Source organism: Chroicocephalus ridibundus, chromosome 2 (genome assembly GCF_963924245.1).
Source record: "Chroicocephalus ridibundus chromosome 2, bChrRid1.1, whole genome shotgun sequence".
In the NCBI taxonomy this organism is placed as follows: domain Eukaryota; kingdom Metazoa; phylum Chordata; class Aves; order Charadriiformes; family Laridae; genus Chroicocephalus; species Chroicocephalus ridibundus.
Window position 1 is genome coordinate 73,387,272 of NC_086285.1, and position 22,436 is coordinate 73,409,707.

Below are 22,436 nucleotides of genomic sequence, written 5' to 3' on the forward strand. Positions count from 1 at the left end.
TTTGCTCTGTAAATTCAAGTGCTGCTTTATTTACTTATTTTACTTCCATTTTACTTATTTAGAACAATTTCCATATGGTGACATGCCTTTAATGACACTCATGACTCAGAAATACTTGTCGATGTAGTCAAACAACATCTACTGACATGAGTCACTGAAGTTAAATAAATGTTATTTAGAATGAGACAAAACAAAAGGCAAATATATATATATCCAGCAGAATGATAGGGATCATCACCATTTGATCAATCTTCCCTGTGAGTTATATCTGCAAGTTACTTTGAGGTAGCGCTAGAAAGAAGCTGTTGGTCCAAGAGCATCCCTGCAAAAAGAAACATTCATGGCTTAAGTACTATTTAACCTTTTTGTACCCTTTTAAGTACTCCCTACCCTTTTTGGCCTGTTTCTTTCTCCCTGTTCACTGACTGCAGGATTAGTAGCACCTCATACCACCCTACTAAAGCCTTTCTGTTTAGAGAGGTGATAGAAAACAAAACCACTACTACTCTTGAAGAAATTATCAGGTTTTGAGTAAAGGCACTATCTATTGCAGCTAGGCACAATGAAGAGTTTCTAAAACCAATACTAGATATTCTTGCAAAAAAACCTTCATCAAGCTTAAAAAAAAAAAACAAAACCAAAAACCAACTACATTTCAGCTGGGTAAAACAGAGACAAAACAACTGGAAAAAGTGAAATATCATTTTGTTGAAAAAGTTGCTTCTAAGACTTTTTTTTTTTTTTAAATGCTCCCACTGCAATCGGACCTTTGTAGAACTGACAGCAGGCACCTGCATGATGCGTTCAGGTCTTTGCATAAGCTAGCTAATGCAGGCTGATAGTTGTAGAACGACTGTTAAGTACTCAGTAAAAAGCCTCAGCAATGCATTCTAACAGTTCTGATGCACGCACTTTCTCCTGTATTTGGCATTCACGGGGAACACACCGATAGGAAGAAATCCTGCAGTCGGTATCCCTTCACAGTAAAGAACGTGCACATCACCTTGATCGCACATATGCCCTCCTAACTGGGAAGAGGAATTGGCTAGTAAGGCTCAGGAGACAGAAAAAAGAGGTCAGAGAGCTATTTTAGAAGTGTCACATGGGCCGCAATCAACACACTCTCTTCCCTCTGTTTTTCTTGTGTATTGACTGGAAGAAAATACACCCCCAATGTTTCTCAGGTTTGGAGAACTAATGGCCCAAACAACCTCTTCCATTGCATTACATAAACAGTGTTTTCCCTATACATAGGCACTTTAAAGCCCAAAACAGAAGGTGCATGCCTGTTGGGAACACAGCCTCCAATGCAAAGACCTTGTTAATAGGTAAAATCTGCATAAATGGGGTGGCTACAGACTGTGGCTTTTTTGAGGTTTATGTACTGTGGTGATAATAGTGTCAGACTAAGTGAAAACACAGCTACATGGGCCCCTCATTACACACTTCACACATTGATCAACCTCCTGAATGCCAAAAATCAGCAGATAGTCCACAGTATTTCTGCTGAGCCAACGCCCATCCTTAGCATAACATTTTTAACTGATAACACAGCAAAAGGTTTCCACAAATTCCTTGCTGCAACTTAAGTACAGTGTTAGGTGATGCTATGCAAGCCACTTCAGAGCAGGATATAACCCAGGCACAGACCTGGAAGCTGTCTTGCTGCTTGCAGTGATGGTACTTGCTAGATACAAAACCCTTTGCTCAGCAGACCAGTTTGTACTACCAAGCACCAGAGCTATGCACTACAACTGAAGTGGCATCAAATCCCATACAGTTCCAAAGCATTAACACTCCCATCCAAATTCAAGGGGCCTGCATCTAGTATCTTGATTTTTCTCCCTATTGCAGTCCCCTGAAAGAATTACATACATACACACAGGTACCCCCTTTCCCACCCAGATTCTATTTGCTTCATTTATTCCACTGTCTGTCACATTCACATTAATAATCTCCCTATCATCACCCTCCAAAGACCCACCAGTTCACACAAGGGAAACATTCACCCAAGAAATCCATGTTTCTACCTGCCCTGCAACTAGCTCTCCCCAAAGCAGGGGAACAGTTGCTAAAACTATGATGCTACTCCCCCCACCTAGATGAGGGGGTTGTTTTCTATCTCTTCCTACATGTACATCTGCACAAAATCCAGGAAGAATGAACTTCCTATAGTACTCCAAAAGCTTTTTCTTTTTTAGAGCATCTGCATTTCATGGGTGGAACTTTGAAAATATTCCTATCTGAAACTACACTGCGAAGAGAAAAGAGGGAGATTCTGGTCAGCAGCCAGAAGTGACCTGCTGGTGCCGAGTCATCACTCTGCAATACAGTATTTGTTTTAAATTTAAGAATAGCATATAGGTTATGATCACCACTTTAATTACATTAAGTCATAAAAGAGCCAGAGAACTTTATTCCTATCTGCCATCATAGCAATTATGGTTCAGATTGGCCCCAGAACACACATGGCAGTACCAAAGTGTTTTGACCAGCTTTAGTAGCTTCCACAGCTATTAGCTATGATAAATCCTGCTATTTTCCTTGGAAGAGTATTTTTCCGTTTCCAGCCTCACTTATTTTATCATTATGTACATGAAGTAGTAAATACTTTTTCATACACATGGGCTTAGGTAGTTCCTATGACTGAAAAAATGCTATCGCCCTTTCAAGATGAGAACAGTTTAGAAGAAGTCACTCAGAAGTTGCTAGCTTAAAGCAGAACTTCCCACACTGCCATCTCCCCTAGCTCCTTTAATACTGAAAACTGTCATCCTACTGAAATTTTATAACATCATCATAAAACACCTGAACACAAAGAGTGAACAAATTAGAGACGTAACTTAGTTGAAGAGTTGTTACTAAGATAGTTTTTTTTTGTTCCTGATGAGTTATTTTTCCTCCTTTGAGCCAGAAATTTATTTTTACAAGAGTTTTTAAGGTTTAAGAACATGTATTATGTTACACCGGTTTCTTTGCTGTAAAGTGTCTGTTGAGAAGACTAACAGTAAGAAGGGCAGGAATAAAATTGTCAGTAGGGATCAACCTTAATCTTTGGAATGCTTGCAGCTATGGCAGCTGAAAGTGTTTAAAATAACGTACTGATAAAGCAATTCTAGCTGACCTAGCAGATCAACAGTAGTACAGTTAGCACCAGATGACTGCAGGAGAAAGAGTGGGCCCAAGCATTCCTATAACAAACCCCATGAGTCTCTCCCAAGTACACAGATAATCTAAGCAAGCATACCAAGAGAGCAAAAGATTACCTAGGTAACTTGGAAATCCACGAGAGCTAGTTTTTGCTACTCTCCTGATGCCCATACCAAAGACAGATGAAATACCCCTACTGCCTCAGCTGAATTCCACAAGCCAGAAGAGAACGTGCTTCACATATGTAAGTAAAATCCCTTGCTGGCAGGTTTGCAGAAACAAAGTTTTATTTACACAGGCAAGTCTATCTTTAGACCCCATTGAACTCTTTACATTTCTAGAATATTTACATGATTTCAAGATGCTCCAAGAGTAGAGTGATGATCAAAAAAAAAAGATTACAGAAACTGTCAAAAGCATAGCAAAAAAATCCAACCTATCATTGTGCTTTAAAACTTATGATCTAGAGTAATGTAGAAGAAATGTAGTTTTAGCACCTTGGTCATAACGGTCATGCTATATAAGACACTTAAATAGCAGGGGGGATGTCAGAAGTGACCGTATCCAGAGGTTGCCAGTGACAATTCATGAGGGAATCATAGAGTTCTTCACTTGTCTCCATAAATTGTCTGTTCATTTCATCAACATCCAAGTAAAGCTGTGGATCTGAAAATAAAAGCCTGGTAAGTACAAGTGTCAGGTCTTGAGGCATGCACACAAAAACCTGCCATAAATGACTAATAAAATGTGTTTTAACTAAATTTAATAGATTTAATAGTAAATGTAATAAGACGTTTATTCACCTAGAATTTTAACAAACCAGAAAAGTCCTGCTTCTTTTGGAATTTGTGTATTAGAATGCTAGGATTATATTAGTATTTCAAGATAAAGAGCAGATTTAACAATAATTAACCATGAAACTCTCCCAAATTACATTTAATTCATTTTTACTACAATTTGTGTTATGCGGGATAATGTTTCTGAACACTAACAAGAGATGTCTCTATGCAAGGACCTATCTGCAAACCTTCCAGGCCAAACAATTCAGCACAACTTGAATCCTCCTTTTAGGACCCGCAACATAAGCGTTTACCTCAGGGTTTGGAAAATGAAGCTTTTGCCTATTAATGACTTTACCACTGAACATGCTTAGCAGGATCAATACAAAAGATATGAAAAATCCTGTATTAGAAAATTTTGGAATGAGAATGAAGGCAGAGTTACAAGAAACCTACTGTGAAACGTGTCCCATTCTACTTGACATGGTGTACACTATCAGCTTTAAAATCCTGTCTCATCTCAGCTGTAACCCATAGAGAATCCCAATACATCAGCTGAATTTCCAAGATATCCTTCATCCAATAGTCATTGGCTTGTATTGTTAAAGGACACAAGTATGGCTAAATTCAAGTTGCAGGATAGAAACATTACCTTCAGTTATTAGGTCATCATTGATTTCAGTCATAGCTGCAGTTTCCTGAAGAAAAAACAAAGAGAAAAGAAAGTCTTGTGAGTGTCATCATAATCCATTTCAGAAAGCATCACAAATCCAAAATAAGTCTGTAGTCCCAAATCATTCCCTCCTCCCACAACTACATAAAAGAGAGGGGATTTTTGTGTTTGTCGCGGAGGGTTTATTTGTTGGTTGTGTTGGGTCTTTTGGTTTGTTGTTGTGGTGGTTTTGGGGGGTTCTTTTGGTTGGTTGTTTTTAAGAAAATTGTAGTATAGTTCAGGTTGGAAGGGACTTCTGGAAGTTGCAATCTGTAAGTTGGGTGATCTAAGATAAGACTATCTTACACTAACTTTTTAATTTGCTTGAAGCAAAGTACAGCAGAAAAACAGGAGGAGAGGAAGCCTACACAATTATGCTGTCAAAACTGTAATTTGGCATATATGAACAAATAATGGCGTATAAACCTGTAATTCTACAGAGGGACTACTTAAGCACTTAAATCAAAGATACCTCTGAATGAAGCCTGCTATTCTAACCTCCACACTAAGCAGAAAGCATGATTTCCGTTTTAGGACATCTTTTTGCTCTGACTTACGAGACTTGTATAACTTATTATTTGTTTGTTTTTTGTTTTTTTTCCTTTAAAGCAAGCATGTAGTATCTTTACCTCAAAAACAGCTGGAGCCATAACAGCATCTCCTAAAGAGCAGTCTCCAACAGCTTGCATGCTGTCATAGGGAGCATAGGAGCTGTAGTTGTACTCAGCATAAGGATCATAACCCCACTGTGAGTAGTAGTTCTGATAATCTTGGTAATAATCATTATAGTTGTACGACTGGTACCGCTGGAATTCTGCTTTAAGTCTGAAACATGAAGAGTTATATACAGTTAGTTTGAGTACAATAAACTGTAAACCCAGTTCTGAAGTTAAACAACTTGCCAGTTTACACACTTCAAAGTTTAAAAGGAAGATTTTCTAAGTAGTTGCCTAAGCAACAGTCAAAGTCAAGCACAAGATCTCATGTTTATACAGAAGCAAATGCTCTCACCTGGGCCAATACCAAAAGTAATTATTTCTGGATTAAACCTGAGCCATGGTGCCTGTATTCGAGTGGTTTTGCTATCTGTATAAGCAAGCTACTGATAAATTAGTTTTTAGCAGAGCACAAAGATGTATTAAGACCAGAGACATTTATCGAGCACAGCTGCTTTAAAGATGCATTCAGTCTTAATTATCCCTTCTATCATTTGTTTGGTTAATATGAAACCTTATTTCCAGAAACAAGGGAGTGAAGTCAGATTGTCTGTTTCAGAGGAGCATCTGACACTGCCTGCCAGTTCGCCATGTCTACCTGCACCTGCTATATTTTTAGTCAATGAAGCATTCAACAGTTGTCAAGAGTATAGCTGTCAGGTGAAGTCAGCACTGCCATAACTCAGTATGAAGCCCAATCAGTAGGAAAATGACAAAAGTCATTGGTTCTTAAGACCAAAGGGCCAGTTGATTAGTTTTCACTACTTTCCCTCTCCTGAGTAGATTTTTTCAGGGAAAACTTCACACGAAGGACAAGAGTCAATGCACAAGTGTTATCTGTACTAAAACAGAGATACGCTACATGAAATACATTCAGATAACCCAGCTGCACGTTCAAAAAAATCCTCTATGCTTAGACATTTCTACACTGATCATGTACAGGCAGACCTCCTGTGTTTGCAAGAGTCCGATTTGTCTGCACCTCCACTTCATCTGACTTTTCACAGAAGAGTCAGATCTAAGCTTTTTTGTCAAGAACACAAACTGAAGGAGCTCAGAAATAGAGTTTCCAATATAAACAACTTGGTGACTAACTACTCTGACAGCTGGGTGTTTTGACACTAGGAGAGCGTAGTACTCAGCCATTCAGAAACAGATAGATTACTGATGTGTATTTTAATACCTACATTCCATTTGGTTTATTACTGTAAAGCTACACATACATTCTAGTAAATAGGTATTCTATTGTCTTGCTACTGTAGTAAACAAATGACTAGACATCTCAAAGCCACCTGCTTCCAACTTCTCTCCTACATACATCTCTGTAGAAAAGAAAAATCTGAAAATACTGTTTACATCCTTCTTGGTAGCAGAAGTGAGGAAACCTGTTTCTTTGTGACCTCTTCTTGTTTTCAAAATAATTTAGAGCAATTCTGGACAGTGCCCTCCTGGGTAAGAGCATTTCCACTCTAAATCAGAGAGGCAACATCTGCAGAATTATATAGGGTAAAGAGAAACAAAAGCTGTTATTTTTACTATTTAACAGAACATACAAGCTAGCCTCATGAATACACTGAAATTGTTTTATCTAAAGTTCTATTTTTTCTGTATCCTGGATCAGAATTTATGAAATTTGGGATTGAAGTTCAGAGACTTGAATTACCTTAAATAACTGAAGGAACTGAGCCGGCAGAGTAAAAAACCCTCTCAAAGCCAATCAACTTTAAATTGCCCGCTGCACCAATATGTTGAAAAGCAAAGAACTGTACTCTCAAACTGTCCCAGTAACATCTCCTTTGGCTTTTCCTCCTCCACCAGCCTACTGTAAAACTAGCTATGTGCTACCTTGCCTGAACTAGAGAGAAAGGTCTAGAAGAAAAGCTCCCTAGCATACAAACCCACTTGTCCCTTCTACCGTCTCTTCAGGCCCAATCCTGGAAAATATTTATGAATGCACTCAGCTTGGCTACTATAAGAATTAAGGCTGGTTACAACAGCAGCTAAGCCCAAATTACATTCTCTGGCTAGACTCAAGAGTTGGATTCCCGCCAGCAATCCTGAAAGAGGTTGATGAATCCAGGGAGTCAAAACATAATGCTTCTGTATTTTTGGTTTTGTAGAATGCATCGTGTGTACAGCCATTATTAGCAAGGGCCACAGACTTTACAAAGGCAAAGCTACAAGAATCTGATTTATTTAGAATTACTGAATCAATGCACAACTCATTTGTTACCTTTTAGAAATTCCTATGCTCAGACGGATTCGTTTTCCCCCCAGACCTGGTGCATTCTGGCAGTCTTGCAGTGCCCTCATCTGATCACCTTGCTCACCAAATCTGACAAAGGCATACCCTCTACAATTTTCAAAAGGGAAAAAACAAATTCTAGTATGCATAACAGTTACAAAGCTAATGAATTCAATTTCTGTCTTCTACAAAAATAGAAGATAGCAGCTACTATAGCTTCTATTACCTAAGCAACCTCTCTGGCATGTGCAAACGCACAGAAGATGTTTTCACCAAATTAAAAACTTGGGCCAGAAGCACAAAACCTCGTTCTTTAATAAGCACTAAGATGTAACTTGCTGAGAGACAGCAAGACAATACATTTTAATGGCTATCTGCTTAAGTATCATAGAATTGTCAGGGTTGGAAAGGACCTTAAAGATCATCTACTTCCAACCCCCCTGCCATGAGCAGGGACATCAGATTCCATATTTCTGCATTTACAGCAGTTAATTTATCAGTTAGTATCAACCCACTCCTACCACTGTTTGGCACTAACATTCTTTTTATACTCGTTTTAAGTTTCTCAAATTAGTCTATGACAGCCAGTATTTGAACAGCAAACTTGCTCATCCCTGCTTGACTCACTGCCTTGCCAGTGCAACTTCTGCAAGGCTTTGTTTACTTGTATTAATAGGTTCAGTCTCCTGACCCCCCTAAGACTTCCCACGCCTTATTGCTTTTCTCACACATGTAAACAGGGAATTATTTTGTCTTCAGTAATGCAGATGACTAAGTGGACATGCTGCTGTAAGTAAGCACAGCAGCACAGATTTTAGTGCACAGCACTCCCTTCTCCCACTGTCTAACTTCTTACATGCAGATATGCATATGGCTAAATTGAAGCTTATCACATTAACTGCTTAACTAACCAGAAAGTTTTAGAAATGCAAGGATTTGTGTTGTTAAAAAAAAAAGTAATGCTAGAGACTAATCTCTCTTCCTGCCTCTGAAGAAGATACAGAAACTATTCCAACACAAGCTCTTATATATATTACTTATAGAAGCAAATATATTGACAGCATTACAAATTTTCACAGGCATTACCTGGAATATCCCAGCAGGTCTGTTGCTATTTTGCAGTCAATACATGAGGGGTACCTCTTTAGGAAATAGTCATAGAGCTGGAAATCATCCACTTCTGGAGTAAGCTCCCCAACAAATATTGAATAATCTGGTCTTTAAAAAGATGAAAGAGAGCAATTGTCAAGTTTGAGACTAAGGTAGCTGACTGCAATAGTAAGATACCTAACATAAGGAGATAGTTATCACTGTATAAATAAGGAGATGAAATCTGAAGAGAGTTACTAACTGCAAAACTGCGCGAGTAATGTACAGAACTGCAATGCCATCAATCCAGCATAAAGTTCTCAATTTCTCTGGGTCCATTCTATTACTTTTGTAAAAAAAGCATTTCAAAGACCCATTTTATAAAAAAAAAAAAACCCACACTTTTAGAAGTTGTTTTTTTAAAATAAGTAATTAATTGTCGGAGGGGAGGGGAAGGGCAGGGGGGTGAGCATGGGGCACAAGAATACCAACAAAAACTATTAACTCAAGTTCCAGCCACGGTTCAATATCTTGCCACCACTTCTCAGTGATTATGGGAGAGATGAACTACAAAAATGACCTTCATTACTCTACTGGCAATACATTTCCATAAGCGATACTTAGTGTATAAGCACCAGACGTGCTATTTCAGGATTTTAAAAGTAAGTCATGGCACTCACTGGTCACTATCAACTTAAACAGATAAGGCATCAGAGCTTCTCTTTCCAAAAGATCTTTACCTGGCTGAGCTACTACTAGGGACAAACTCTATTCTTCCTGGTTTTATTTTGTTCTTTTTCTTCCGTTTCTTCTGTGGTGTTCTCCACCAGCTGTAGGCCTGGAGACATTCTCTTTTTTTCGCCATTAAGTCCTGTTGGGAGAAAAAAAATCACCTTTATAGTATTTAGCCTCATTTACATTCCTCCCTCCCACTCCCCATCACCACAGGTGATTTCCCCATATTCACCTTGCCCTTGAAAGAAGCCTGGGGTCCCATTTCTCCCTCCGCCTCCCATGAGGGAAAGCAGCCTCTGGGGAAAACGCCTGGCAAAAATAACAGAGCCAAAGGATTGTATGAACAGCCATATTCCCCTGACTTGTCAAGCTGGCTAAAGGATTGACAGCTTCCTCTTGGAATTAGGGAAAAAGCAGACAGCCCTTCGATGTTGGCCAATCCTAGATGTTAGTTATCTTCATGATGGGACTGTGTTCCACTTGAGCTCCAGGACTCAAAAAAACCCTGCCGCAGCACGGTGCGAGTGATGAAGAGGCAGGGAAATCACCACTCTTGCCTAGAGGGGATCTCAGCTGTCCCTATCTCCCCTCACCTAGGAATTCTTCTTCTCCTATGTGAGATGCCTCTCCTCACTACCCAGCTGTGAGTCACTCTCCCAGGCCAGGAACAACAACAGGAGGCCGATTAATGGAACGTAAGGAGAAAGCAGACCAGGAACAGGCACTAGAGCTTGGCTGAGGGAAAACTCACACCCAGACAGAAGGCCAGGAAGAGAGAGGCATAAAAAGTGCCTCTCAAAAAAAAAAAACCAGAAGAAAAACCAAAATCCCAAAAAACACCATGAAAAAAGGAAGTGGGTCAACTACACAAAAGAGGAGGGAAACAACAGCCGTATTAACACAGGTTGCCTCCCTCACTTAAGATTCTGAAGAACGAGGATTTCCAAAAATAAGAATGGCATTTCGCAGCATTTTTTACTTACGCAGGCTTTAATGTTCTTCCTCTAGAACACCTCTACATACATCTTATAGAGAGTGTTACGTGCAAGGTCCTTCAGAAGAACTCATGCTCAAATAATCCAAACTGCAAAGCTTAATGTTATGCCCCCAACCTGCTTCAGTTGATACAATTAAGTGTCCAGAGGACAGCCACCAATTACCACATTACCAGAAGAAATCATAGGACTAAAAGAATACCCAACTCAGAGAAAGCTAGCTATTTCAGCTTTACATTTACTAGGAATTCTGAGTATGGTTCTGGAATCCATTTAGGCACTGCAAGCCTGAATTTCTGACCAAATTATCTTACCTGGCTTGCCATGCTTCAAACTCTCTTCTGTCTTTCTTGAAGACGACAGCTGCACAGGTTGAGTTTATTGCACTCCTTCAGCTGAAAGATGTGGGGGAGGAACAAGAAGATAAAGAATCTTAACCTTGAGATTAGTTACTTTCAAAGATGTTCACCCTACCTTAGGTTTTTAACATTATTAATTCAGATCTTAGAAATTTAAGTTCTGACTTGTAACTACTAAAGCAATGGAGATAAAAAGGACATATAGCCAATGGGATTATGATTAGAAGTCATCTTCGCTTTCTTAAACTTCAATAGTCCACAAGCTTTCCCACTGTCCAAAGCACCAGAAAATTACAGAGAGCTTTTAAGTCATCTATACCTTATACTTATTTCTGAAATACCTACACATTACATAGTAATTGAGAAGACCCATGTTCCAAAATAGTTAAAAACAAGGCAAAGATACAGGCCTCAGTATGTTTTGTACAACCCCTTACTTTCTCCCCTTTTAGCCAAATTGAAAGTTGATTTGCATGTACCACAGATTACACAGCTGAAAACAAGCAGTGGTACTTCCTCTGTGCTAAAGAAGAGAAATAAAAGGGGAAGAATGTACAGTAAATGTGATCTTTCTCTGCATCTTTTCTTAGGTTCTCTCAAAAGAGAACTCTTTTGCCTCTTCCATAGACACGTTTCCCTCACTACCAGTGAGTTAGCAACAACGAACAACCTTTTACTGCTATCACTAAATCAGTGGACACACTTTCCTGAAGAGGTATGTGCCTCTTTGTTAAGTCTCATATACTTTTTTAAGCTTTTTTCCCCCTAGTCATCCAACCAACATAAGTCAGTGCAGAAAAGCTTCACTTGCAAAATATTTTACATCTACTCCTATACGCAGCTGTTCATTCACCACTGCTGACTTTTTACATCCAGCATTGCTCCTTTTATGCACACACTTAGTGCTGAAGTTTTAATCCTCATTTCCATACAAGAATTTATGTAATGTTTTACATACTGGCTAGTCAAATCCACATTCACATAATACAATAAATACAGAGTGTTGGTAATGCCTTAAAGGCTTGCCCACACAGGGGAACAGTTCAGAGCACTACTTCTGAAAATGGATTAGACTAACCTAACACAGGAGAGCCATATACCATAATTAGAGCATCCATGCATGGTGTTATTCAGGATAACTATGCACTTCATCCCCACGCTCATTCTGAAGCCACAAAGGTAGTCAAGTACAAACAAGCCCTTAAATACAGGCATATATCAGTAAGGTTAGCATATGCCCTTTTATTAAACCTAACTGTGCTCATTATAAAGAATTATCAGCAGCAATTTTTTCCTGTTAAATTAGGTCATTATTAATAGAAATATCCATAGTGATGTTCCTTTAAGTCAACCATTACTTTCCTTAAGAGGAAATTAACTCTTCCATAACCATAAACTCCTCTGTGCTCTAAGCACTGAAATACTAATTCTTGAGCTTACAGATGCATAATGCTTTTTTTTTTTAAACTTACCGCTCTGTATTTGTGCGGATTTAACAGAAGATGGCATGCACTACAAAGCAGTTTTATTGCAAGAAACAATCAGAAGGCAAGCGATGCAACTGTTTCTCAATCACAGTTATCACAGACTTCTATGTGAAACTGCCTTTTTATACTCTTTCACCATCTGATGTTGACTGTCACCTCTTGATGTTTTCACTAGGAAAAGAAAAAATATTTAAAAAGCAGTTAGAACATCACATATCAACTTTTTTTTTTTTTTTTTTTTACACACACACTTGCCTTAAGTGTAGCTACAGTCCCAGCTGGTTTATCATTTAAGCAGTGGGGCACCTTTAACCTCTGGAATTCAAACACCTCCTTAATTGGATTACACGTGCATTTTACCAACCCGCTTATTCCATGTTTTTATTATTATGTTTGTACTGGCAAAAAAAACCCCCCACAAGTGGTGTAAGCTATTTGCGAATAAAATCGCCCGCGCGAACCCAAGCACAGGATAAGCCGCCCCCTTTCTGCATTAACTAGGCTGTCAAGAGGAGCCGGGTCAGGCCGGTGGGCTGGGGGAAATCTCCCGGCGCGATGACCCCGGCCGAGCCGCCCATCAGGCCCTCAAGGCCCGAGCCGCAACCACACCGCGCCGTGACGCATTTTTATTTTTTTTTTATCAGCCACTCGGCACGACGGGAAAAGCCACGGCGCCCAGCAAGAAGTGCGCCCCGCCCGGCCGCGGCCCTCCGCGGCGGCCGCGCTGGCGCCGAGGCCTCGCTTCCCGTTTATTGTGCTACGCGATAAGGGCCAAAAAAAAAAAAAATAAAAAAAAAAAAACACGACGAAATAAAACAAGGCCGCAGGCGCCCTGAGGGCCTCGGCGCCCGGCCGGCAGCGGGGCCGTTGGACCGAAGCACCCCCGCGTCCGGTGAGCCGTTGACCAACGGCTCACCGGGCGCGGGGGCGCTCCGGCCCAACGGCCGCCCCGCCCCGCAGGCCCAACCGCCCGTGAGGCGGCGGCTCCGGTAGAAGGCAGGCCCCCCTTCACTCCCGTTGCGCCGTAAACAGATTCAGACCCCCCTTTCCCGCTGGCAGAGCCCACACCGCGGCCTCAGTCACCGCCATTCCCCCCCACCACCGCCCCGAGCCCAGCACTAACGTCTCTCACCCTCCCCGTCGCCATAAGCAGCGGCGCCAGCCCCGCTTCCGCCCTGCTGAGGACCCCCCCCGCCCGGGCTGACCGGCGCGGCGCCTGACCCGCGGAGCCCACGCCCTCGCCGACCCCCTTCCCCACCGGTTCCTCCTTCCCCAGCGGAGGCCGCAGGCTTTCCCCGAGAAGGTTCGCTGCCGCTCGCCAGCCGCGGAGCCAGCCCAACCCAGCGCGGCGGGCTTCGGCGCAGGCAAGGCGGAGGACGGACGACGGCAGGGCCCCCGAGCTGGCGCCGTGCGTGGCGGATGGAGCTGGTAGCGGGCTGCTACGAGCAGGTTCTCTTCGGGTTCGCCGCTCGGCCCGCTGAGGTAACGAGGGAAGGAGGGAATGTGCGCGCGGCGGCCGTTAACGGCACCCTAACGCCCGCCCGCCCTGAAAGGAAGAGGAGCGCGCCCCGGTACTCACCGACTCGTCTCCCCGCGCTGGCGGCGGGGGCTGGGCGGCGGGTGGGCTTTTAAAGCGCGGCGGGGGCGGGGCAGCCTCCCGCAGCCTCAGGCTCGGCCCCTCGCTGCCGGCGCAGCCCACCGACACCCCGCTGCCCCGGGACGGGCAGGCGGGAAGGGCCCACCGGGAGCTGCGGATCCCTGGAGGTCCGGGAAGCGGGGCGGGGGGGGCGGGCTGTGGTGCCAGCTCGTTTCTCTCCGACGGTCAGCGCGGAGCGGAGAATAAACAGCTGCGCAGGGGATGGATGCCACATTGTTTCGGGGGGAGGGGGGCCGGAGCCAGGTGGAAGGCGTGTCTCCAGCCTGCAATGGTGGAAAAAGGGAGAATCCGCCTACGTTGTCCATGAGGTTTCTCTCTGTGCTGATATTTGCTCACATACGGCTTCATCTAAGCCCCAACACCGATTACAAGAGGCGGTTTGCACACTTAAATCGTTCGGACTAATCTCCTGACAGCACATTAACTCAATAAGATCCCATTAAACTTCTAGCTAAGTATAACTCCTTTTCATTTTACACATTCTACTTTTTCAAGTTTTGCTTTATTAAAAAAATAAAATAAAATTACAGGATGACGAAGCTGAATGTTTATTTTGCATTTCATTTACAGTCCTGGACGGTTGTCCCTGATTTTACACATCATGCCCACTCTGCCTCATTGTCAGCAGTAGCAGTGAATAACAGATACGTGGTCACTGGGAGCAGGGATGAGACAATCCAAATCTATGACATGAAAAAGAAGATAGAACATGGGGCCCTGCTGCAGCACAATGGTAAGGGAGCTTTTCTTTGTAAAATGCATTAGTGATGGAAACTTATAGCTGAAAGAAAAACTGGCCTTTGCCACAAGAAGAAAATTGAAAATTTTTTTAATAAGTCTTTAATAGTGATGCTGTTGCAGCCATGATGGTCTGATGCTACAATCAAGGTAAGCTTTCGAGCATAAATATCCAAAATTAATTTGGAATGTTAGCCCACAAATATAGCTGCATCTTTTGATTATTTTTAGTTTTAACTGTTTCAGAACTTACAGCCCACAAATGGCTCGTGAGCCATTTTTGTTCTACCAGAACAGTTTATCTAGACCATGCCGACTCACAACAATCTTTCCCAATGTCCTTGTCCTGTAACAGATGTTGATGGGCCACACAAGAGGTAGTTTGTGTGTGAGAGCAGGTTGCTGCTACCAGAAGAGTTAACCTTGTACAATGACCATTTTATGTGCCTTCTGAATTACAGCTGTATAATACGTTGGTTAATGGCCATCCAGATAAACATGTGGGGTCATTTGTAGCTCAGCCCCAATTGTCCTTTTTCTCCTGATAACCAAGAAGTACCCGGAGCTAGACTGAACATGGTACCTGCGTTCAACTCACGTATGATAAATCTATTGCTTGTGGGAAGCAGCACGTGCACTAAATTCATCTGTGTGTCAAGGGCAGGGCTTTGACATAGGAACATTCCTTATCACTGATAGAAGCTCTGTGTTACCTGTGCCACAGTGGTGGAATACTGCCATTTCAGGGAACAGACCAGATGGAGTTCAGACTTGTATGGCTATAGGGCGGCTGATAGAACACATCAGTGAATGAATATAACAAGAAAGTTCGGGGGTTTTGTGAAGAAATGCTTAAGAAATAATTTGGATTTCCCCAAGGCTAGGATAGTAGCTGGCATGTTTTATCTAGAAGCTTCTTTGTTAATTCGTATGTTCTCTCAGTGGTAACTTTTCAGAATGTACAACATTGCTAATAGCTCTAGTTTGTGTTTCTAGGTACAATAACATGTTTGGAGTTCTATGGTACTTCGCATCTACTAAGTGGGGCTGAAGATGGACTAATTTGTATCTGGAACACAAAGAGATGGGAATGCCTGAAATCCATTAAGGCACATAAGTGAGTTTCTTAAATCTGCATATTCACGTACATTTTGCTGTTTGTTTTCCTTGTAAATAATATATGTGGCTAATACGATGTTTTATTTTTGTCAGGGGGCACGTGACATCTCTTTCTATTCATCCTTCTGGGAAATTAGCTTTGTCAGTAGGAACAGATAAAACATTAAGGTGAGTCGAAACTGATGAAGCAATGCTGAGAATCGTAATTCAGTAACTCTTAGTAAATTGTTCAAACATCAGTTCTGTGTTAAGACTAGATCATGTAACACTGATAAACTTATTTGGACATCAAATGGTTCAAAGATCCATTGGTTTGTCTTTTAAGTTCTAGGTATCGGCAATATTTTAAAGTATTTAAAAAATAGTCCTTGCTGTTCCTAGCTTATTGTTGTGCTCTGACTCTTTAGTCAATTGTAGATGTATAAATACATTTGCATTTTGGAACACAATTTGTTTAAACTTCGGAAAGCTGTCAGGTTTTGTTTAGTGTGAGAAAAGTAATTTTTCACTGGAGTGTGTATACGTTGCTGTATATATGTTTCAAATATATAAAAACGCTATTTTAAGAGCACAAATTGGTATTGAGCTCTGCATTGCAAACAGTGGTTTATAAATTAAATAGCACAAATTCAACAAGCAATATATAAAGTCATCATTTTCTCTTGCATTAAGAATGCAGTAAAATTCATAGAGATGCTTAAAAGCTTTCTTTGGATGCCTCATGTCAGCACATAGGACTTCAGTTTCACTGTGCTGTTTTTAACCAGAATGCACATTATCTATTGTTGTCTTTCAGAACTTGGAATCTTGTAGAAGGACGATCAGCCTTTATCAAAAACCTGAAGCAAAGTGAGTTGATCAGCTTAAATCCACTAAAAAAGTGAAATTAGATAGTTTTATTTTTTTCTGTAAAGAAAAGTAGACTGAATTAATCAACAAGTCAGTTAATTGCAAGCAACTTTCACAATGTCTTTTTTACACACGTAGGCAAGCCTATGTAAGCTTATATCCATAATAATTTATCAAAAGGAAGACATAGTGACACTAAAGATTTTTTTTTTCCTTGAAATTTGCTGTCAGGACATTTAAATAAATGTGTTTTGTTTTGTTTTTCTTTATATACCTTTAAACATTTAAGAGCATAGTTTTACTTGCTTATTCTAGGTTATTGGATTTTTTCCTGAATTTTTCTCAGGTTCAGGTAGAAAACACTGTCTAACAGCTTATAAAGATTCTTACTTTTAGATTCTCATGCAATATAGAGTGCAAAAAACCTGTGTACGTGTGGATACAAATGTATCAATGTGTACAGATGCCCACATAGTTAAATGGTCCCCCGATGGAGAGAAGTATGTGACCGTGATAACAAATAAAGTGGATATCTACAAACTTGACACAGCTTCAATCATTGGCACTATCACAACAGAGAAGAGAATTTCTTCACTTAGATTTATTACAGTAAGTACAAAAAAGAAAGGTGCTGGGAAATTTACTGGTTTGAAACACGTGAAATTAATCACACTTGTGGTTTTTTTTCCCATTCCAAGAATTCTATCCTTGCCATAGCTGGAGATGATGAAATTATAAGGTTCTACAGCTGTGACTCTCAAAAATGCTTGTGTGAATTTAAAGCTCATGAAAACAGGTATTCTATATTTGTTTACTATTAAAATATTTATGGCAATGCTGAGTACTCAGTGAAGTTCAATGAGTTGTGATGTTCAGCATATTTTACTATTGGTCTTGGTTTGTGAAAAAGTGAAATTTATTGTGAAAGGCCATTTATATATGTACTAAAGTCACAATTTGGGGCAGACTTGTTTGCTTTTAGTAGGAGCACAAGTACTGTGCTGTCCATGCACGTTATAGAAACAAGGGGGTAGAATTGGAAATATTACAGTTCTAAATTTATGAGAGAGTGTGTATATCTGTGTGTAAAAATAGACACACACACAGAGGTACACACTTCATGGGGTCTGTGCATTTCTGAAATTGGATACCAGTATTTTCCTGCAAAGACCATCTAAAGAATGCTTAACCAGTTTTTACAGATTCTGACTTTTTAGAATGCTTACATAAAACAAACCAATTGTACTCAGTCCAGACAACAGGAGAGTAATCACATATTCTCTGTTGTTGTGGAATACCAAATATTTGTCCAAATGCTGCTTTTAATTCATCCAAACACAAAAGCGTTAGCTAAAATGTCATTGATGTGGTTAATAGTGTGTGCTTAAAAGTATTAAAGTATTCTGAATTAAATCCTAACAAGCCTAGCAAAGGCAAGTGTTCTTACTGTAAATGACAGCACACAAAATAGATTACTGTTCCAAGTTCCTGCCTGTCATTTGTGGGTTTTCTGTTCAAACTGATTTTTAGACTGTTGCCTATTCATCTTTAATTTCTGTCAGCTTACTGTTCTGAAGTGAACTGCCATGCTGTAAAGTAATTAAGTATTACATTTTCTTCACAGAATAAAAGATATCTATAGTTTTGAAAGAGATGGACAAAATGTTATTGTTACTGCATCCAGTGATGGTTATATTAAAATGTGGAATCTGGATCTTAATAAGGTTGGTCTATTAAACTGCTTGTTACATTTATGGAAAAATATCAGACAACCAAAACTGCAGACAATTCTTTTATAAAGGATTAATTTTACTTGAAATCTGGATGTTTTGATTTTCCTTATGTTATGTGCAGTAGAGATGTATATGTCTATGCACATATTTTTGTGCACTTGTATCTTTTTCTCTTTGTAGTGTTTTTTTTTAAACAAACTATAAAATCTGATGATGTTACGGAGATTTCATCTCCTCTTTATGTAAAGTCATGCTTCCCTTCAGACCTACCTCTCCAGACTTATGACTGTTTTAATCAGTTATATATGTTGTAAGGACTGCTAATTTTTGTAATGTTGATGACTGTTGCTACTCTCTTAAAAATACAAACTGTATGGTTTGGGGGGTGGGGCGGTTGTTCACCTAGGCAGAAAGAGTTCTCCTTCTGAAAAATTTGAACACAAAGTACTGGGTACTTTTATTTCCTGTATTTTCAAACAGTTCTGAGTAGCACGGTTCAACAAGGAATCACGTCTTGCCTTTAAAGTTTCCCATGTTTATTGTTTGCTCTGGGGTTTGTCTTTTAAAATCATAATTAGATTTTTTTAAATTTAATGCCTAGTAATATGCCACTGCAAGTATCTTGGAATAGTTCAAATAAATATCTCTCAACATTTATACACTTTATATATCTCATCTGTATTTGCCCATTTTAAGTTCACCCCCACTGATTAGTGAAAATCCCTCTTTTGCATTCATCTCAAATTTCTGTTTGTCTTGCACATGATTGACATAGTGATCAGGGAACTCTTTACCTTTTTCTGTAACATTGTCTTTATTTTGACCAAATGTATGATTTTCTTCCTGTGCAGGCAAAATTTTGTAAAACTTTGTATAACTCTGTGGGCGGCTGTGTCCAGCTCTGTGAGGTAGAATATCCTAATACAAGTAGTTTCTGATGAGTTGATGCTGGTATGCTGCACATGTTTTTGTGACACTTTATCCTCTGTGTTGTGGTTTAACCCCAGCCGTCAGCTGGGACCATGCAGCCACTCACACAGTTCTTCCCCTTTTCCCCCAGAAGGGCAGGGAGAAGAGGGAGAAAAGGACAGGAAAGGAAAGGAAAAAAACTTCATGAGTTGAGATAAAGACAGTTTAATAGAACAATAACAGAAAAAGGAAAATAACAACAACAACAATAATAATAATAATGTAAAAGAATATGCAAGATAAATTAACACAACCCAAGTCACTCTCACCACCTGGTGAACCGGTTGCCCAGCCCATCCTGAGCAGTGGTCGCGCATTCTTGTTCCCCAGCCAACCCCCACTTATATACTGAGCATGATGTCTATGGTACAGAATATTCCATTGGCCCTGCCATTGTTCTGTCTATGCTTCTACTCAGCTTCTATGGGAAGCTGAAAAAAGTCCTTGGATAGTATAAACATCAGCTAGCAACAACTAAAACAATATGCATTACTGACGTTCCTTCCATACGAAATTTGAAACACAGCAACCAGTGGAGAGAAAATTAACTATCCCATCTGAAACCAGGACACCCTGATATCTCTAATAAGATAGTTGCTCAAGTATTCCCAGAGCCGAGTGATACAATTGCAGTTAAGCAATTTGAAACGCACTCTGAAGAGATTACTTTTAATCAGTGGCCTTGTCTTTATGAGAGAGAAAAGGAATCTGATGCAGTAACTGAATTGAAATTATTTTGGCTGTACCAAAAAATACCTATTACTCTGGAGAAACTTCTGAAACCATTAATTTTTATTTTTTTTTGTGGCTCTATTATTCATCTAGTTATTCCTCAGGTTAAAGTTAGCCCCATGTGCCTGAAACCCACTGATCTTGCTTATCAATATAGGTTCTTAAAGCTATTGGAAGTTTTTTTGTAAAACCACTGCTGAGGAATGGTATCAGGAACAGGACTGAAACAATGTGACCACTAACCTGTATACAGCCTCTGGTTCTAAACATTGTTGGGCACCAGAAATGAAGTGAAAGGTGGGCAGTAAGATGCTTTCTCACTTCATATACTTCAGAAATAAAATAATGTTTAATTATACTTTTTCTATATTATCTTCAGATAAAAGGTGTGCCGTCTTTACTGTGTGAAGTCAATACCAAAGCTAGACTGACGTGCCTTGCAGTATGGCTTGACCAAGCTTCAGAAGTGAAACAAAATTCTGATAAAGCTGCAACATCATCTCAAGGTAATAGAACTGTCTGTGTTATCGGTTGTTGATGTGACTGTGAAATGGAATATACTAAGCGGGAGGTTTTTACTGTATGGATTGGAAAAAGTTTTGGTATCTTGAAGAACTGTGGATATAACACTGGCAAGTGATACAGGTATCCTTACCAACCTGGTAGTACCTCAAGGCTGAATGTATGTTGGAGGACATAAGCCTCTCTTTATTATATGAAAGTTTTGTTTCTCTCGACTGGAATAACATACTGAGGAAGACACTGTGAAGCTTTTGAGACAGATAGAAAAGAATAAACAGTTTGATAGAACTGCATGTCCTGTTTTCTATAAACAAAATTAGGTATCAAACTTAGTCTGGCTTAGTATATTTTTTTTCTGTTTTTTTTTCCTGTATTATAATCTATTTACATACTTATCTTTAGATATTTTTGTATCACAGACAAAACAAGCATAAATGGTACATTCCACTGTAAATAAAAAAATCATTTATAACCCATTTTTTAAAATGAGATACAAATAAGTCTCTGTGCCATTTTAAACTACAAAGACTGGACATAAATATCAGGGTGAATAATTTCTTGCTTTTTTTCAGCAAATGAAGATGAAATATCATCAATACTCAGGAAAACCAAAGTTTGTTGGACTGATAAAAGTGATAAAATAGCAAAAAGAAAGAGAACAATTACTCCAAAGAAGCAAAATTTGGAAGCTCCATTGCAAAAGAAGAAAAAGAAACGGAATAGCTCAGCATGAAGGCAGTCACTTTCTCTTCTGAATAAAAAGTAAATACCGGTGTTGCTGTAGTTTTTATAACGATGTAAACCTCTGACAGGACAAATACCTACAAACTGATCTGTTGTTTAAAAGTAATGAATGTTTTTACCCTAATAAACTGATTATTTTGGGAAGCAGCAAAAGAGATGGCAACTTTTCCTAAGTGAATGAGGCAAAAATAAATTCATAACATGTAATGTTTATATTTTTCTATTAACAATAGCGTACACTTTTTAACTGGCTCTGAAAAAGCGAGATAAAATTATAAAAATAGCTGCATGTGTCTGTTACATTTTTGTCTCACATAAATGCATATTAAAAATATGTACACTTCATTTTAGTGTGGAAAAGTTGTTCATTTGACTCAAAATATGATCTGCCTTTATCATGATGCCTTTTCTTACTGTAAGAAGGAATATGTTTAAATTACTTAAAATATGATGATCACATTCAGTTCATACATTCGCAGAAAATCGTACTTTCTAGTTCTTGACATGGAGTTACACGTAGATTTTGTAAGCAAAATGTTTGGGGTTTTTTTACCTTGTCCATTCTTCATGCATTTAATTCCTTTTAAAGCATTTGCTTTTAAGATTGAAATCTACAGTAAAAGAACAGAAAAAATCCTTTGTTCAGAACATGATACATATTTTTAGGTGGAAGAGTTTGTATCAACAAGATTTTACCTTCTCTTTCCTCTTCCCATAGTATTTTTTAAAGTTCTTGATCTGAGCTGTATTGTTAAAGAAGAAAAAAGTCTAACATTTGAAATGTTTGTCATGCTGACAAAATGTCACCCATCTGTTTTGCACTTAAACAAAAATTGAATTCCTGATGTTCTCAGTCAGTGGGAACAGGATTTTATCATAAGTCTTAACTGCAAATATACAGTGGAGAAAAAGTTGAGCTGGAGAGAACAAGGTCAAATAGCTGTACTAAATGTTCTCTTTATTTCTTTTAAAGTAAGGCATTTTAATGTTGTTTTCTGCACTACTGCAATAGTCATTATTTCTTCTGTTTTCAAAGAGTAATTGGATTATGCTTCATTCTGATTCACTTCAGTAATAATCGGTTCCTTCTTATTTGTGTAGCAAGA

The 22,436-nt window shown here is 39.5% G+C and overlaps 2 protein-coding genes across 10 annotated transcripts; one reads left to right on the plus strand and one right to left on the minus strand.

Annotated features, from left to right (window-relative positions):
* LOC134511626 (tRNA selenocysteine 1-associated protein 1-like) lies at positions 1–13,986 on the minus strand. 7 transcript variants are annotated; one of them, XM_063325891.1, is made up of 11 exons: positions 13,847–13,986; positions 12,253–12,438; positions 10,736–10,816; positions 9,659–9,735; positions 9,432–9,562; positions 8,689–8,820; positions 7,591–7,710; positions 5,271–5,466; positions 4,582–4,627; positions 3,648–3,816; positions 1–322 (listed from the first exon to the last, which is right to left on the minus strand). In XM_063325891.1, exons 4-10 carry the CDS (start codon positions 9,686–9,688, stop codon positions 3,680–3,682), a joined length of 792 nt encoding a protein of 263 aa, XP_063181961.1. In that variant the 5' UTR covers positions 9,689–9,735; positions 10,736–10,816; positions 12,253–12,438; positions 13,847–13,986; the 3' UTR covers positions 1–322; positions 3,648–3,679. The 7 variants fall into 7 exon arrangements, with proteins under 7 accessions (XP_063181961.1, XP_063181957.1, XP_063181962.1 ...); XM_063325887.1 differs by having other exon boundaries at positions 1–3,816; XM_063325892.1 differs by lacking the exon at positions 13,847–13,986 and adding an exon at positions 13,526–13,546 and having other exon boundaries at positions 1–3,816.
* On the plus strand, positions 13,519–21,675 carry PAK1IP1 (PAK1 interacting protein 1). 3 transcript variants are annotated; one of them, XM_063325884.1, is made up of 10 exons: positions 13,519–13,749; positions 14,495–14,657; positions 15,659–15,779; positions 15,875–15,949; positions 16,578–16,630; positions 17,094–17,239; positions 17,329–17,426; positions 18,255–18,354; positions 20,444–20,570; positions 21,159–21,675. In XM_063325884.1, exons 1-10 carry the CDS (start codon positions 13,687–13,689, stop codon positions 21,317–21,319), a joined length of 1,107 nt encoding a protein of 368 aa, XP_063181954.1. In that variant the 5' UTR covers positions 13,519–13,686; the 3' UTR covers positions 21,320–21,675. The 3 variants fall into 3 exon arrangements, with proteins under 3 accessions (XP_063181954.1, XP_063181955.1, XP_063181956.1); XM_063325885.1 differs by having other exon boundaries at positions 13,698–13,838; XM_063325886.1 differs by lacking the exon at positions 13,519–13,749 and adding an exon at positions 13,909–14,031.
* Positions 21,676–22,436: the final 761 nt, after the last annotated feature.

Bases quoted from the DNA above. Each gene is read 5' to 3' on its own strand.
- PAK1IP1 (XM_063325884.1), top strand. From the start codon at position 13,687: ATGGAGCTGGTAGCGGGCTGCTACGAGCAGGTTCTCTTCGGGTTCGCC. The intron at 14,658-15,658 runs GTAAGGGAGCTT...TTGTGTTTCTAG, and splicing joins GGCCCTGCTGCAGCACAATG to GTACAATAACATGTTTGGAG. The intron at 17,240-17,328 runs GTAAGTACAAAA...TCCCATTCCAAG, and splicing joins CTTCACTTAGATTTATTACA to AATTCTATCCTTGCCATAGC.
- LOC134511626 (XM_063325891.1), bottom strand. From the start codon at position 9,688: ATGGGACCCCAGGCTTCTTTCAAGGGCAAG. The intron at 9,563-9,658 runs GTGAATATGGGG...TTCTCCCAACAG, and splicing joins AGGCTTCTTTCAAGGGCAAG to GACTTAATGGCGAAAAAAAG. The intron at 8,821-9,431 runs GTAAAGATCTTT...ATCTTTTTAAAG, and splicing joins CCTAGTAGTAGCTCAGCCAG to ACCAGATTATTCAATATTTG.